Here is a 15,899-nt window from a genome sequence, read left to right on the forward strand (position 1 = left end):
TTTGCGGCCCCGATTAGATGCAGCCGCTTCAAACGTATTCGAAATGCTTTGAGTTGCTTGCTTATTTCGTGCCGGACCTGATCTCAGCAATTCGTGTCGATCTAGGGAAAGCTAGAGAACAACCCGCCATTAACACCAAAATTGCTGAGAAAGATGCTCGATCTGAAGGGGGCCTCACACACTCACCGCCCTCACGCCACTCATGGCCCTCACGCACTCACACCACTCACGCACTCATGGCCCTCACGCCACTCACACCCCTCACGCACTCATGGCCCTCATACCCCTTACCGCCCTCACCTCCCTCACGGCCCTCACAGCCCTCACTCACCCTCACACTCATGAATTTTCCTGGTTCAGAAACTCACTCACCCTCCTCTCACCTGTGGAGATGAGGGTGAGTGAGGGCCCTCATGAGTGAGGTTTGCCGAGGTATGCCTGCAGGGACCTATTTAAAATACCTGCACGATGTAATAAATAAATTAATGTTCAAAAGAATTGAAATGGCGAAGCACGCGAGTTGGTTCATGTCTTGTAAAAGTAAAGAGTAAAGCTATACGCACTCCGGAGTGCGCTTCGCGCGGAAATGGCTATACGCACTCCTCCGAGAGATCATGCCGCTCGGGCCACCCTTTTCGAACGGCGCGTGAATCACTGGGGCGCTCGTTAACACAGCCCCCCGCCTGCGTTCACGCCGCTTCGCGGCGACAGTATCGGCTGCTAATTACAAAGCGTAACCAGTACACGCCGCTTCGCGGCGTCCAGGCGGCAATCCAAGCCCCGCTGTCCCCGATCGCACCTCCGGAAAGGGAGTCCGATACCATTTAGTTCTGCGAAGTTTCTCGACAACATTCGATTTTTTTTACTGTTCATCGCAAAAAAGGAAATGTCGTAAATATCGCCAAATGCCTCGACGAAACAAAATGTTTGAGAAAAAAAAAAAAAAAGTAGGCCCACCGCGGATCGAACCCGCGTCCACTTGCGTATGAAGCGGACACCCTAACCCCTATGCCATGGCACCGCTTAGGAAACACGTTTTGTCCACTCTTTTTATACGAGAAAAGCGGAGTGCGTATAGCCATTTCCGTCCGAAGCGCACTCCGGGGTGCGTATAGCTTTACTCAAAAGTAAAAGTGCTAACAATAGACAAGGACACAAAAGGAAGGCGGTTGTTCAAATGCTCAGTTGAGTTCGCCTTCTTTTTTGTCCTTGTTAGCGCTTTTAATTTTAAGTTCAAAAGAATGCCAAACTCTGAGCGCGTCACGCGTCAGTTTCAGCTCACATCAATGGTAACTCGGAGCAACTTGACTCAACGCGCCCATGACAGGCCGAATAACGGGGCAAGAAACAATACAAATAACCTAATGACTTACTTTTTTTCATTTTTTTTTTTTTTTTCACGTTATGGTAGTTTTAAGGTACCACACAATATATGACGCGGCGTTGAAGTGCCATTGCAGTACCACACTACGCAACGTTGGACGTCAATGCAAAATGCAAAAGCACGTGTAACGAGAAACAAGACATAGGAAAGATAGCATACCGAACGTGACCAAATATAGAGAAGACGTTACCAATACCGACCTTTGGGACTGGCGACACCGGTGACAACTCCTTGCGATTTGTTTTTAGCTGCTAGACGGAATTTTCGTTGACTCGGGTTGGAAGAACTACTCTGTCCTTTCCCAATCCGTCGCGTTTTCGCTTTCACAGCCAACGGCTTTCGAAATTTTCCCGACATGACCGCAAGTCTAAGCAGCACCCACGACGCACACCGACACAGCGACAGCACACACGTGCACGAGGATTCGGAAGATGTTTAGATTGGATTATATTGGATTTGCATTTGCCTTTAGCTTGCTGAGAGCTCGGAGTGCCTAGATCAACGAGCTTGAGTTAGAATGAATGGATGGATGGACGAACGGATGTTAATGGCTATACCTTTGTAACGAACCGTAGCTTGCGCCACCTAGCCTAAGTCTAAAAAGACAAAAACGTGATTCCTTCAAGGGAAACTGCAAATAAAGAAAGTGTATTTTTAAACAGCCTAATTGGGACAAGTATGTCACAAAACAATTTTTCCGCAAAAACAAAAGTTTTTACAGCAATATTTATTGCGCGAATCGCGCGCCACAAAGTTGGTAGTGACCGATAGCAGAAACTCCGCGAGCGTCAAAAAAGCGGGAGTTTCAAATGTGGATAAGTTGTGACACCAACTAAATTACATCCTGTGGCGTAAATATTGCTAGACAATTTTGTTTTTTCGCGGAAGATTTGTTTTGTGACATGCTTGTCCCAATGAGGCTGTTTAGAAAAAAAACACTTATTTTTCTTTGCAGTTACCCTTTAAAGGGGCCCTGCAACAACTTTTTGACGTTTTTAATTTGCACCGAACCTGAGCGCACTGAACGTAGTAACTTAAAGGGACACTGACACATCAAAATCATAATTTTTTTTATTATCCGAAACGATTGAAAACGATGCCGGGACATTACCCTCAAAATTTGAAATTTGGGAATTCAGTATTCGTGAAGTAAAAAAACAATTTCCAAATGCCAAATTCGAAGTTCCCGCGCGATCGGCGCCGGTGCCTTGACGTCAAAAATCGCGGAGACCTGAGAGTCGACTTCCTTTCACCACTCCCTGCTGTTGCCATGGCGACCCAAAGCGAGGAGGAAAGGAGCGGGCGGCGGCGTTCCGGCGGACCGGTTTTGAGCGGTGTCGCCTGTTTTCCGTTGGAGGATACAAATCCAGGAGACGGCACCACAACGAACTCCCGATTTTTGGTATTTCAAAAAGAAGGGCCGTACTGCGTTCGCAATTGCGTTAAAAAACATGTTTTAGGATTGCCGTAATTAAATGTTATAGAGATGTCGCCTACAAAGCTTCTAAATTTTATGATTCTTGACGTCACCGATCAAAAGAAGCGAGGAGGCGAGAGGCGGGAAAATCAAACGCCAAAAGTAAAAAGGCGCGCGCGCGCGAATATTTTTTTTCGCGATGCGGTTTTTTTTGCGTGTCTATGACTGCAACTTGCATCGTTTTAGACAATAAAAATAAATACGACCTTTGGGGTGTCAGTGCCCCTTTAAAGAAACTTTTCTCAAATTTCGCTTTATTTTAAAAGTTATAGGCAAATTAGAATTACAAAAACAAGCAAAAAATAACCTCCTTCATGACGTCGTAGGTCCTGTCTTGAGTGGCCGTGAACTAGAGGAGGAGTCGTGAGCTCATCGAGCGCTCACAGCTGCCGCACTCCATGTCGACAACTCGAGAGGGCGTCACTAAAGCACGTGTTGGATAGGCTGTATGAAGCGTGGGTGGTCAGGGCGGCTCGCATTGTATTTGCTGCGCGATTAAAAACTAATTCGGCATAACACTTCATTGGCCACAAGCAACAGCAAACACGAGGTAAAGATCCGTTCAGAACGGGAGCCACTTCGCGCTGCCATACCGCCAAATGACCAAATCGCCAGTCAAGCCCGAGCCGAAAGCCTTCGGAACGCTCGGAACCGGTCGGATCCTCGAGCCGGTATACGACCGTAGCGCCGCCACGTACATCCGGGATCTTTCTACACTCGCCGTTCGTTGGCACTAGGGATGTCGCGAACTTTTGTCGAACCAGATTTTTTGGTCGAACTTCCGGGGTTCGACCGAGTCGAACCGGTTCGACGAACCTTCGAACTTTTCACCAAATTCGACCGGTTCGACTTTATGGACAGTGTGGCCAGACCTTAATACAAGCATGTCTAGGTTTGGAGAATTTTTTTTTATGCAAGGGGTTATTTTATTTTGTGAACAGCTGCAATTAAAAGAAACTAATTCTAATCACTGAAGAAGTTAATAACTTAATATTTAGTACTGTATTGACTGAAATAGCCAATCAGCGCTGCACTTAATTCATCTCTTAGCCATTACCATCCAATCCGAAGCCAACTGGCCAGCCTGTCGCGCATGCGCACACGAGTCGAACCTTAATACAAGGTTCGTCGAACTTTTTACTACAAGTTCGAAAAAGTCTAATCTGGTCGAACTCGAACCGCGACCGGTTCGCGACACCCCTAGTTGGCACCTCATCCCACGAGCCCTTTCTAGTATGCACCGTTTTTTCCGCCGCTTGGTGGCGGGTTTGTCGACGGGTCTTTTCTTGTTTCCATATTTTATAAACTATATTTGTTTCTTTTGATATAAAATACTGAACAAAAACTACTTTCATAAATAATTGAAACGGTTCACGCCACTTACATTTTGTATCTCGACTAAAAAAAAAAACTTTTAGCGGCTCTGACCAGTAGTAAGCCCAGGACCAAAAACGTCACATATCGCGCGCTTTCGGCAACGCGGGTCGCCCTCGTCGGTGGAGGTTTCCGCGTCGTCCGGTTAAAATATGACGCACTGATATTTAGTTACTCTCTCCGTGCCCGTTGGCTTGCCCGAACCCCAAGAGATGTGGAAACCGTAAAAGAGGTAGATGCTTAAAAACGATTGCAGGGCCCCTTTAAGAGCAATTTTCTCCCCCTAACTACCAGGCAGTGTGGGATATCACCAGGATGACCTCCGGGGGATCGGGCAAAAAAACTAAAAACATCACCCCCCTGCCTCTTCCCCCCGGCGAGGGAGTCGCCAATTTTCCTCTGGTCAACCTTGTCGGCGTTACCCCAGCACCGGACCCACTGGGCGACAGGGTTGAGACTTTGGGCCGGAGCCACGCGGGAGAGTCCCAATGGACCTTTTCCAAATACCGACGGCACCAGGCGGTGGCTGCACAAACTAAAAATCGAGGAAGTGACCTACCTGCGCTACCATAGATAATGGGAGCTACGTTACCAGTTGCTTCGCTCTCTGAGCAGCGTCGCGTGCCCAACGCAACGAGATAGGCCTAACGCGACTTTAAAAAGGGAAATCCGTAGCGTCCACCCAAACGTCGTGTTTTTCTTTCCGTCCACTTTCTTTTTTTTTGTGTACCACAATTATATATATGCTGCAATTACATGTTCTACTCGTCGATTTACAGCCTCATTCCGAATTTCCTTGATTTTTCGTGCCGACTTCCACCGCTTGGCATCGGGCGCTCGCGCGTGCGCAGGACGCTTCTCGGAAAAGGTCCATTTTCCTCTGTCCCGCCAGTCCCCAGTTGTGCTAGTTAGTTGTCCATCATTTAATTTTCCCTAGATAATTTCCACCATTCTAATTGTCTCTTTTGTCACTGTAATCCTTTTCTCTTCCATCCTTCCATCGTCGCGAGTAAAACTCAGGGCCCCGGCCAAATCCGTTACCCCTTCAGGGAGGGCAGGGCGAAGCCCCGTGCACTTCAAAACAAAGTCACCAAGTGTTCTAGCGTCTCGCTATCACTATGGCAGGCGGCCCGCCCGGTCGGTGTCAGGGGCACAAAACGTGTATGGGAGCATGCTTTTCCCTGAATACCTGCACACCGGGCGGCACAGTGCAATAAAATACAATACAACACAATATAATGTGTCAGTCTCCTGAAATTTAGCCCTATACGTCCTCGACCTCAAAACTCCCGTTCTTGCCTCGAACAGCAAAGCACTTCCCAGTGAATTGTCAAACACTTTTTCCTTTCTTATGTCCCGCTTTCGTGACCTGTACAGGGTCGATATCACTCCTTCGCCCCCTTTTTCACTGAAGTAGTCTATTCAGCCACATCACCAGTGTGTAGGTATTTAAATGTAAGCTTTCGGGTTCGGTTTGTCCATTTTGCATTTAAACTTAAATACTTGAATACCTTCCGTGCCCACCGCGTATCATCCATTTCGGTCAACCTTTGTTCAAATTTCGACTTATTAATTGCCTCCCTGCTCTCAAGAGTCTTTCCAAGCACTCGATTGTGATTGAAGCGCGATTTATGGATCGAGACCACTGATCACTGTGTTCAGTGGTCGAGACTTGAAGTTGAAAGTGGTCGAAACTCGCAAGCATTGTTTGTCTGCAAACGCCTTCACCTCCTCGCCCGCTTTCTTCCTCGCTCCACGAAAATGCAATGCGTGCGCACTCGCAATCAACATATAAAATGTAGTACGAACCCTCAGACCTTCGTTCTACACCATCAACAAACAGCCTCATTGGAACCTTTCGTAGCGCACCGGATTTGGAAAGGAGTCAGATTTGTTATCTTTACGATGTACCCTTGTCTGCCTCGGGTTCCCGTGTATTAGAAAAAGGCCCCAAGTTTTGTTTAAACGTAAAACCGTCCAAGAATAGACATGATAGCAAATATTCATGAGGTAGCACACAAAATCTCCCCCGACGATGAAAGGTCAGCCTTTATAGACCAATCTGTGAAACGGTTAGGTACCATTGTTGACAGTTTGTTTAGGACTAATAGTCATGATTTTAGAGCTGTGCGTGATACGAGAAAAGAATTATAGAGCTCGGAGTTAGTTTGGAGATCTGTGTCATGTTTTCCTCCTTGTCCCCTCTCTCCAGGGTTAAAATGTCTATATTCAACTAGCTCGCTTGCACCCTTGCTTTAACGTCACTCCTGTTGCAAATGAAGATTACGTGTACCGGAGGCAACAGAGCCCAGACGCAGTAATTTTTTTTACGCATTTTTCTGGAGCTGTATTTGTGTGTAATATGACGGATTATCACCCTTGCATAGAATAGCTGTGAAGGCCGTGCAAGCGGTGAGCGAGTCTGGAGCACCCGCTGCAGGAGCGTTCAAACCACGTGATCCAAAGTAATTGCACTAGCTCGTGCTTTTAGCACACGCGGTTCAGTGAATTCAGCTACCGATTTCCCTTTCATTGCTTAAGTGTCATACGCTGCCTTGCATCGTTGTCTGGTAGTGCTCTCGTCGACCTGATGTCTTCTTTGTTACCTGCACTCACTGCAGAGAGCAACTCCAGACGCGAGGCGGTCCAAAGGAAACCTTGGTATGGGAGAACTTAGGCAGGCACCTGTCGTCGGACCACTGCCAGGAGTGTGAGCAGCCCGACCATCATCAAAAGCGGTGACCGACAGGACCCACAAACAAGCTAAGGTGGAATTCTGTGGCGACAAACGGCCAAAAAAACCAGCAGAGATGCTGAACCCAAACAGCCAGTGACCTATAGCCGTTATCGTCCCTGGGAGCAGCGAGGCAGTGACACTGATCCCATCGGTATGCCGAATCCAGCCAAATAGTAAGATCATTGAATCTTCTGCGACAACTTCTTTACTCGGTGTCCCCATGTCAGGCTTTTGGGTGGTGGCGCCATTACCTCTCTTACAGGAGACTTTGTTTTCAACTCCCGAAAGCGAAAGAGGTAAGCCTCAATATTTACCCTCTCTCACAGCATCCTCACCTGGAGGAGCCGGGATGCCGTAAATGCAGCTTAACAGAAACAGAATCAACACTGTGAAATTGTGGTGCCCGTGATCTTGGGCCGAGATTTGATTGCAGGCAAAAGCACGACACTCGACTTTTCTGACGGCGGGTGCCGGTTGGGGCAACAACCAGAGCTGACCCTGTTCACCGGACGAGAGGACCGCACCTGTAACCCATGCATGCCAGCCGAGTTTGACATGGTGCCAGATGCCTTGCGTGCCAGCAGCCAGGGCTAACAGTGCTGGTGAGCCCTGGATACCAATGAGCCCTAGATTTTGACAGTGACAGTTTGTGTGTTAATGGCTATGTCGAAAGTGTTAATTATAGCGAGTTCGTTTCACACGCACTGGCATCGTTCTGGGTTCTCTCCCAGAATGCATCACACTCGCAGAGTGTTGCACGGAGAACTGGACTCAAACGAACTCGCCAAATGCACCGAGTGTAGAAGACTGATGCTGGCGCCAGCTATGTTGCAGAGAAGGTACCGACCTCAAACCAAAACTAGCACCTTTCTGTTCGGAGTGATGGGTGTGAATGCGAGTGTGCAGTCGCTACCAACGTTTATTTACAAACGTTGGTCGCTGCAGCGTGTAGTTTATAGTTGCGACGACTTCAAGCAACTAGGCTGTCGTAGACATAGTTACAGAAGGCGTAAATTTCCGCAACCAGCTGTATACAAAGCAGCTGGTTGCAATCTTTCAATTCTTACAACTGTTTACACTGAAGAAAACTGATGATGCTGTCCGAGCAGAAGCTTGATCCGTTTGAGCATGGTATTATGCGTGAACCACTGAAAGGGTACAGCTTCAAAACAAGTCTGTTGGAATATCCAGCAAAACTTTTCATGGGATTTTCGATTTCCATTACAGGTGGATCAAATATTAGCCTTGGTGAGGGCAATGAGAATGAGAGCTTTCTCATACAAGATACGGTGGGGCAAGTTAGCTGACGAAAGTCAAAATTTGGGGGTTTTACGTGCCAAACCTACGACGGGCATCTGGCACGCCCCAGCGGAGGACTGAGGATTAATTTCGACCACCTGAGGATCTTTTGATGTGCAACCGAAAGCTCGGTTACACGGCGCCTTCTCCGCAATAAGCCTCCGTCATATTGCGGGCACCTCGGTCGGGATTCGAACCCGCCACCTGGGGATCCGTAGGCCGGCGCTCTCGCCTCGGAGCCACCGAGGCGGCAAGTTAGCTGACGTAGGTAAATGTTAAACATGATAATGTTGCCCAAGCCTCGGGTAAAGTCACTATGTTTAGCTTTCTCTGATGCTTATTGGACAGTCAGGGGTTTCTGCTGGGAGAGTTTTGTCGACAAATGGTCAATTTGTCACCCGTACACGGATGGTGATAAATATCTTGCGGGCCGCTGATGCGTTTGTTCTGAGCATTTCTTGACACACCGGTATATTTCAGCGTTTGTACGGCAACAAAGCAATTTAAAACCTGCAAATAAAGCACGGGTTGTCAATTGCTTCCTTCATGAAATAGCAGACGCTCACAATTCAAGCTCGCGTTTGATTCCGTCGCCCGCGGGACGCGATTTCTATCAGAAAATCTAGTTTTTTCCCTTTCGGTTCCGCGACACATCGTAGCAAACGAACCCCCGTTGCCTGCTCCCGCTCCTCGCCGGCTTCGCCAAAGCGAGGTACGATGGGATAGCATTTCGGTGCACGCCCGATTTTCTCGGTGCAGCGAGTGCATGCTCACGTGGGGTGTTGCCGCTGAAACTAACTCGGAGAGTGCAACCACTCGTGGAGTGCTTGCTAAAACGAACTCACTTTACGCCGCGAGTGGGCACGCGTGGACACGAGTGCCGTGAAACGAACTCGCTATATGTTACATGTTGTTTTTACTTCTTGGCGGGGATATTGAGACTAATGTTTGCCCTATTACTAAACCGCAAAAAGCCCTGCTTAAAGGGGTAGTGCAACGATTTTAGTGTTGAAAGAATTGGCAGTTTTTATTTTTTTTTATATTGTTTATCCAAGCACAAGTGACCAAACACGCATCACCTGGCCCAGAAAACTGCTATTCCGGTGCGTAATCGCCAAGAAGAAAACGAAATATTCGCCGATCTGCAGCCACTTGTGGTGGTTAACGGAACTGATGTGGGACATACTTTGGGGGATACGCGGAAGTGAACAAAACCTGTCCCCCTCCACCGCTACACTCGCCGTCACCCCTGTGGCGAACTGTCTTTCGTGTCGATCGCTTGCCGCGACCCTCAACTATACTATTCCTTTAAAACTCGATAATCGTGGAGAAAGCGGCTGGGGTCTCTGAAGAGACAACCCAAGGGGAAACCATGTAATCCACCAGAGTATGTCACTCGAAAGGCGACGTGGAGAGTTGAGAGGCACTTTGACCTTCGATTTGTTTCGTTTTTTTTTTTTTACATCAAAACTAGCGCTCGCAAGAAAAGATGGTTTTCTGTTTTTCGTTCCATGGGCGACACAGATTAATTTCCGCAGTTAATTGGACAAAGTCGGAAAATCGTAACACCGCCTTTTGCATTATATACCGGCCAGACTAACCTCCTTCAGGAGAGACTTAAAAGAACAGAATGGTTTGAAGAATCACTAAATGCCTTGACCACATTAGTTAGGCAGTTAGAAAACAAACTCTCCACAATCAAAGCAGCTGGTGCAAGCAACTACGTGGGCTCTGATCCCCAGATAACATCTGTGGTTTCCAAGACATCAGAACATGGGGCACGCTGTGATGGTGCGGACAGCAGAGCGCGTAAGTTGAATCTCCTTTTTTCCTTGGCTTTCCAGATGTAGAAAGGGGAACTTGGGTGCAATTGAGGAAAGCTGTTCTGGACACGTTTCTTGAGAAATTGGGCATTAACTTTAAACCTGTTATCAAAAGAGATCGTCTCGGCAGGTACAATCAGCAAATGCATCATCCAATTATTGCAAATATGGTTTACAAAGAAAAGGAGACTGTGCTTTCTAACGCTTCCAAGTTCAAGAGTTCACCTATTTTGTGGTTCAAGATTGCATACCGTCTGTGCACCTTGCTAGGCGGAAACTAATACATTTAATAAGCTTAACATAGATCCTAAATTAGTCACTTTGCTAAAATCATTCCCAACCAACTGCTCCCAATTTGTTTTTTACTAATAGTGCTAATTCTACAACCTTGCCTGTTACCTCCAGTCTCCCTCAAGGTCAGATTCAGATTGGTTTTATTTTTCATTAGTAACCGTACAGATTATTGAAGAAACCATCTGGGCCCATAGCCATTGGCTAGTTTGGGCCTATTTTTAATAATGCATGAAAACAGTCACTGTTAGAGAGACCATAAAAAGGAAACTAAGTAATGATCGGTTTAGAAGCTATAATCTGCTATAGCACAAACAACGCAACTAATGTAATGATAATTGTTCAAACAAAGGTAGTCAAGGCTAACAAAGATTATCTGTATTGAGGGTTTGAGACTCAAGATAAAAATATGTGCGTTCTTTCAAAAGACGTGCTCTTTTAATGAGGCATTAAAATTGTTTGAGAGAGTGACTGACGATGGTAAATTATTCCAGATTTTAATGCCGCAGAATTGTATTAGTTACTCGCCATATATATTACGAGATATTGGCAGATTAAACTGGCCGGATATGTTTGCCCTTGTTAGTCGTGTGCCTCAGTTTAAAATGCTTGCTGGAAGTAGATTGTTTGACTTTATTATATTATTGATTACACAAGCAATTTTGTACCGTTTAATTTCTTCAAATGAAAGGATGCGGAGCTGATCAAACAGTATACGGGATGGTTGAGAGTAGGAAGAGTAGTATGTTAAGATCCTAACAGCTCGCTTTTGTAATTTAATTATTGACATAGGTAAGCATTGTGTTAATCCCCAGACCTCAATACAATATGTTAAAGGGGCCCTGCAATCATATTTAAGAGTCTACCTTTTTTGCGGTTTCCAGGTCTCCTGGGGCTCGGGCAAGCCAGCGGGCACGGAGGGAGTAACTAAATATCACTGCGTCATATTTTAACCGGACGACGCGGAAACCTCCTCCACCTACAAGAGCGACCCGCGTTGCCGAAAGCGCGCGATATGCGACGTCTTCGGTCCTGGGCTAAAATCTTTTTTTTTTAGTCGAGATACAAAATATGTGTCGCGAACCGTTTCAATTATGTATGAAAGCAGTTTTTGTTCAGTACTTTAGATCAAAAAAGAAACAAATGCAGTTTATAAAGTACGGAAACAAGAAATGACCCGTCGACATACCCGCCACCAAGCGGCGGAAACAAACGGCGCGTACTAGAAAAGGCTAGTGGGATGAGGCGCCGACGAACGGCGAAAGTAGAAAGGTCCCGGATGTATGCGGTGGCGCTGCGGTCGTATACCGGCTCGAGGATCCGACCGATTCCGAGCGTTCCGAAGGATTTCGGCGTGGGCTTGGCTGGGGATCTTGCCATTTGGCGGCATTGCAGCGCGAAGTGGCTGCCGTTCTGAACTGATATTTACCCCGTGTTTGTTGTCATTTGTGGCCAATGAAGTGTTATGCCGAATTAGTCTTTAATCGCGCAGCAAATGCAAGGCGAGCCACCCTGGCCGCCCGCTTCATACAGCCTATCCAACACATGCTTTAGTGGCGCCCTCTCGAGCCGTTGACACAGAGTGCAGCAGCCGTGAGCGCTCAATGAGCTCACTAACCCTACTTTAGTTCACGGCCACTCAAGCCAGGACCTACGACATCACGAAGGAGGTTTTTTTTTGCTTGCTTTTGTAATTCTAATTTGCCTATAACTTTTAAAATAAAGCGAAATTTGAGAAAAGAGAAGTTTCATTAAGTTACTACGTTCAGTGCGCTCAGGTTCGGTGCAAATTAAAAACCAGTCAAAAAGTTGTTGCAGGGCCCCTTTAAGGGAGTATGAAATATAGAAAAATGTACAAGTTTGAATATGGGGGTATTGAAACATTGTCTTGCCTTCAATAAGGCAAAACAAGCGTAGGTTAATTTTTTACAAGTATTTTCAATGTGTGCATGCCAATGGAGATGAGAGTCTAATGTAACTCCCAGATAATTAAATGAACTGACTTCTTCTAGCTGCGAGTTCCCAATATAAATATTAAAGCAGCTCGTGTTAACATCTTTTCTAATGGAACAAAAAAACAATGTACTTAGTTTTGGTTATATTCAATGTCAATTTGTTGGACATGAACCACTCCTGGAGAACTGCTAGTCCTTGGTTGATACGGTAGTGTTCTGCAAGGTATGTAATAATGTGTCTCTGTAGATTAAAACAGTATCATCGGCATACATTATTATATCTGAGTGCCAGGACATGTATGGCAAGTCTTTAACGTAGTGAAAAAAGTAAAGGTCCTAGAAAAGAGCCTTGTGAGATTCCAGTGGTTCTTGGTTTTGTGGATTTATGATCTGAGAGAGACACAAACTGTGAGTGAGATGACAAATAAGTTGTAAGCATAAAGAAGAACCTCTGAAACCATATTGTTGCATCTCATTAAGAATATGATGATCGACAGTGTCAAATGCCTTTTTAATATAGAGAAACACACCAACGCTTATATTATTGCTCTTTAGAGATTCATTAATTTTTTGGAAAAGAAAGATGACTGCACTTGCAGTTGATTAGTTAGGACGAAATCCATGTTGATCAGGTGTGATAATACTGTACTTTTCTATAAATCTGTTAATGCGTTGTACAACCAGCCATTCGAAATGTGTGTTAATTGTGCTTAAAACTGAGATGCGTCTATAATTTATTGGTTCATTAATATTGCCCCATTTGTAGACTGGACACACTTTCGTGATTTTCAATGAATCTGGATACATGCCCTTTGTTAATGAGTTGTTAAAAATATGCTCCAAGGGAATACTTAGTACCATAAAATCCCGAGAGAGAGCCCACCTAACATCAAAAGCAAATCGGCTGAGAATATGGAGTGGGCTAACTTTCAGTGTACAATCAAGTTAAAAAAATTGAAGATAAAGTAAGTAGGCAGGCGAGCTGGTTGATGTTACACATTTTTGAAAACCGGAGACGACGGACGAAGAAGGGGACAACACACAAAACGTCTTGAGACGTTTTGTGTGTTGTCCCCTTCTTCGTCCGTCGTCTCCGGTTTTCAAAAATGTGTAAAAAAATTGCTATTTTAAAGTCGTGCCCCTCCTAAGCTTGTTATGGAGGCAGAGGGCAATGAAGCAAAGATGACTGTACTTCCAAGTCCAGCAGTGTTCGCTTATATCCCACTACAGCAAACTAGCCACATTTATGCCGACTCCATCATTGGTCCTTACACTACTATTACTAAGAGTGGACTGGCTTTAGGCATTTAAAAAAATATAGGAAATCAAGCCAAAAATAGGGGTGGGCTATCTTTCGGGGGTAGGGCATATCTCTCGGGATTTTACGGTAGTATGTCAATATTGAATTTTAAAACCTTAAATGAGACACCATCATAACCAGATTTATTAAGAGGCATAGCATTAACTATGTTTATTATTTCTGTAGACATAATTTTTTCAAAACTAAAAGTATATGGGAGGAATTTGGATAGTGAAAAGGAATTTAAGTTGTTGGCCAATAATGTTGCTAGCAAGTTAGCCTTCAATGCTTGCAAAGAAAGTGCCAAGTCTTCTACTGTTTCATCTGAGATTATATCGGGAGTGGTTTTGTTTTTTGGGCTTGCTTTAATAACCAAATCAATGAGCCTCAACATCATTTTGGGACCCCTTGACTGTTAGGTATCAGATTCGAGAAATACTCCTTTTTGTGTGTTCTTATCAGTGACACAGAATTATTGCAAAGCTTTTTGTATTGTGCCAAGTAATATGAGTTGTGTTTATGGTTTTTAGTTTCTGCTGCCAAGTGTTTTTCTCTTCAAAAGTGCGTAGAATTCGATGAGTCATCCAGGGACAGATAGCGTCTGTATAAAGTTGTTTTGTAATTTTACTAGATAAATCGGCAATTGCTGTTTTGAGTACTACTGTAATTATATTGTCAAACTCTATGTTTACGTCAGAGTTGTGTAAGAGCTCAAAGTTAAAGGCCGATAATGTTTAATGCAGAAGTTTGTAATTAATGCGTCCGGTTAAATAAGGTATATTTATGCGATGAGATTGGTCAGCATTTGTGGGCAGAAATATGAATAACGAAAAATGATCGGCAATGTTTGTCTCATAAACACCAGCACCGTCGTGCACCTCATGGTTACAAAAAATGGCCTGTTCCATTCGGCCCACTCATATTTGTCATTTTCAATTTAATTATGCAATGCATAAAAACTCTAGTAAATCATTTTTCTGTGTTTAAGACTTTGGTCGCTAGAATAGAGTATGTTAAAATATTTAACTCAGTGTACTAAATTTCAAGTTACAGTAAAACCTCGTTAATTCAACCCCCGCTAATTTGGAAATTCGGATAATTTGAACTGCCGATCCGGTCCCGTCAAACGTATGCATTAATCAATGGCAGCAAACTCTCATTAATTCGGAGGGAACACGGCGCACTATGGTTAATTTGGACAAATTCGGCAGGTGGTGCTAGCTACCGTCCGTTCCAAAGGGTATGACCGCTATCCATCCGAGGTGCACACGTGGTTTTTCCGGTTTTCCCATGGCTCTTCGCTCTTCTGGTTCTCCGTGTTTCGCACCAGTTTTGCTCTGTATTGCCGTGCTTCAGCGCGTTACTCTCCTGGCAAGGAAGCGGCAGAAGCGTAGCTGCAACGGAAAAAGGGTAGCACAAGGGACCTACAACCGGAATGGCAAAATCCCGACACGCGGGGCTATTGTTCCCGAGCGTGCCGATAGCGAGAGTGAGTCACGTTTTATGCCTCAACGCGGGGATCCTAAAGCCCGCCATTTTAACAGCTATCTTATCCCTCAATTTTTCGCCGGCCACCCCCGCGTTGCAAAATGCAACGTGACTGGCACTCTCGCTATCGGCGCGCTCGGGAAAAATAGCGCCAGGTGTCGCGATTTCGCCGCTTCGATTATTGGTCCGTTGTGCGACTCGTTTTCCGTTGCAGCTGTACTTGGCTAAGAATTTAGCGACGAAAGGGGAAATACTGAGGGCCTTGAAGGACGGCGTCTCTCGACAAGTGACGGAAAGAATTACGACGTCAAGAGAAGCAGTTTGGCCACGTACGTGAAAATTGAGGCCAATATCCTACGGGTTTTCAAGAGTGAGAAGTTCAACGCGAAAAGAAAGCGACGTTGGAAGGTGGTGCACCCGAAACTAGAAGAGGCCTTGCTGTGCTATATTGTCCGCGCACGGGATGCGTAGCTCCGACAGTGCGAGTGCGGTGGAGCACTCGACCGCGCTAAGGAAAGTTGCCGTCTCCGCCCAAGTATCGTCCAGAAAGCAGGCGGTAATAACAGATTTCTTCTCAAAATAAAGTCATGTGACAGGGAAACGTTTTCTCACTGTTTTCTTTGTCCTTTCGATATTTCGACTTTCGGATAATTCGGACATTTTTGCCGGTCCCATGAGATCCAAATTAACGAGGTTTTACTGTACACGAAAATATAACAGTTACAGTTTCTAAAATATTGTAACTGAAAAAGTATTTAGTTACTGAATTGT

At 45.4% G+C, this 15,899-nt stretch overlaps 1 protein-coding gene across 2 annotated transcripts in view; it reads right to left on the reverse strand.

Annotated features, from left to right (window-relative positions):
* The window catches only part of LOC8026637 (RRP12-like protein), a 57,923-nt gene extending 56,020 nt beyond the window's left edge, over window positions 1–1,903 (reverse strand). Inside the window, exon 1 of one of the 2 annotated variants that reach the window (XM_029981273.4) lies at window positions 1,585–1,903. In XM_029981273.4, the coding sequence (XP_029837133.2) occupies window positions 1,585–1,741 (157 nt within the window). In that variant the 5' untranslated portion in view covers window positions 1,742–1,903. The remainder of the gene's footprint in view (window positions 1–1,584) is intronic. The other variant, XM_029981277.4, reaches the window with a different exon arrangement.
* Window positions 1,904–15,899: the final 13,996 nt, after the last annotated feature.

Source organism: Ixodes scapularis, unplaced genomic scaffold, assembly GCF_016920785.2.
Source record: "Ixodes scapularis isolate PalLabHiFi unplaced genomic scaffold, ASM1692078v2 PGA_scaffold9__187_contigs__length_104089568, whole genome shotgun sequence".
NCBI classification, from domain to species: Eukaryota; Metazoa; Arthropoda; class Arachnida; order Ixodida; family Ixodidae; genus Ixodes; species Ixodes scapularis.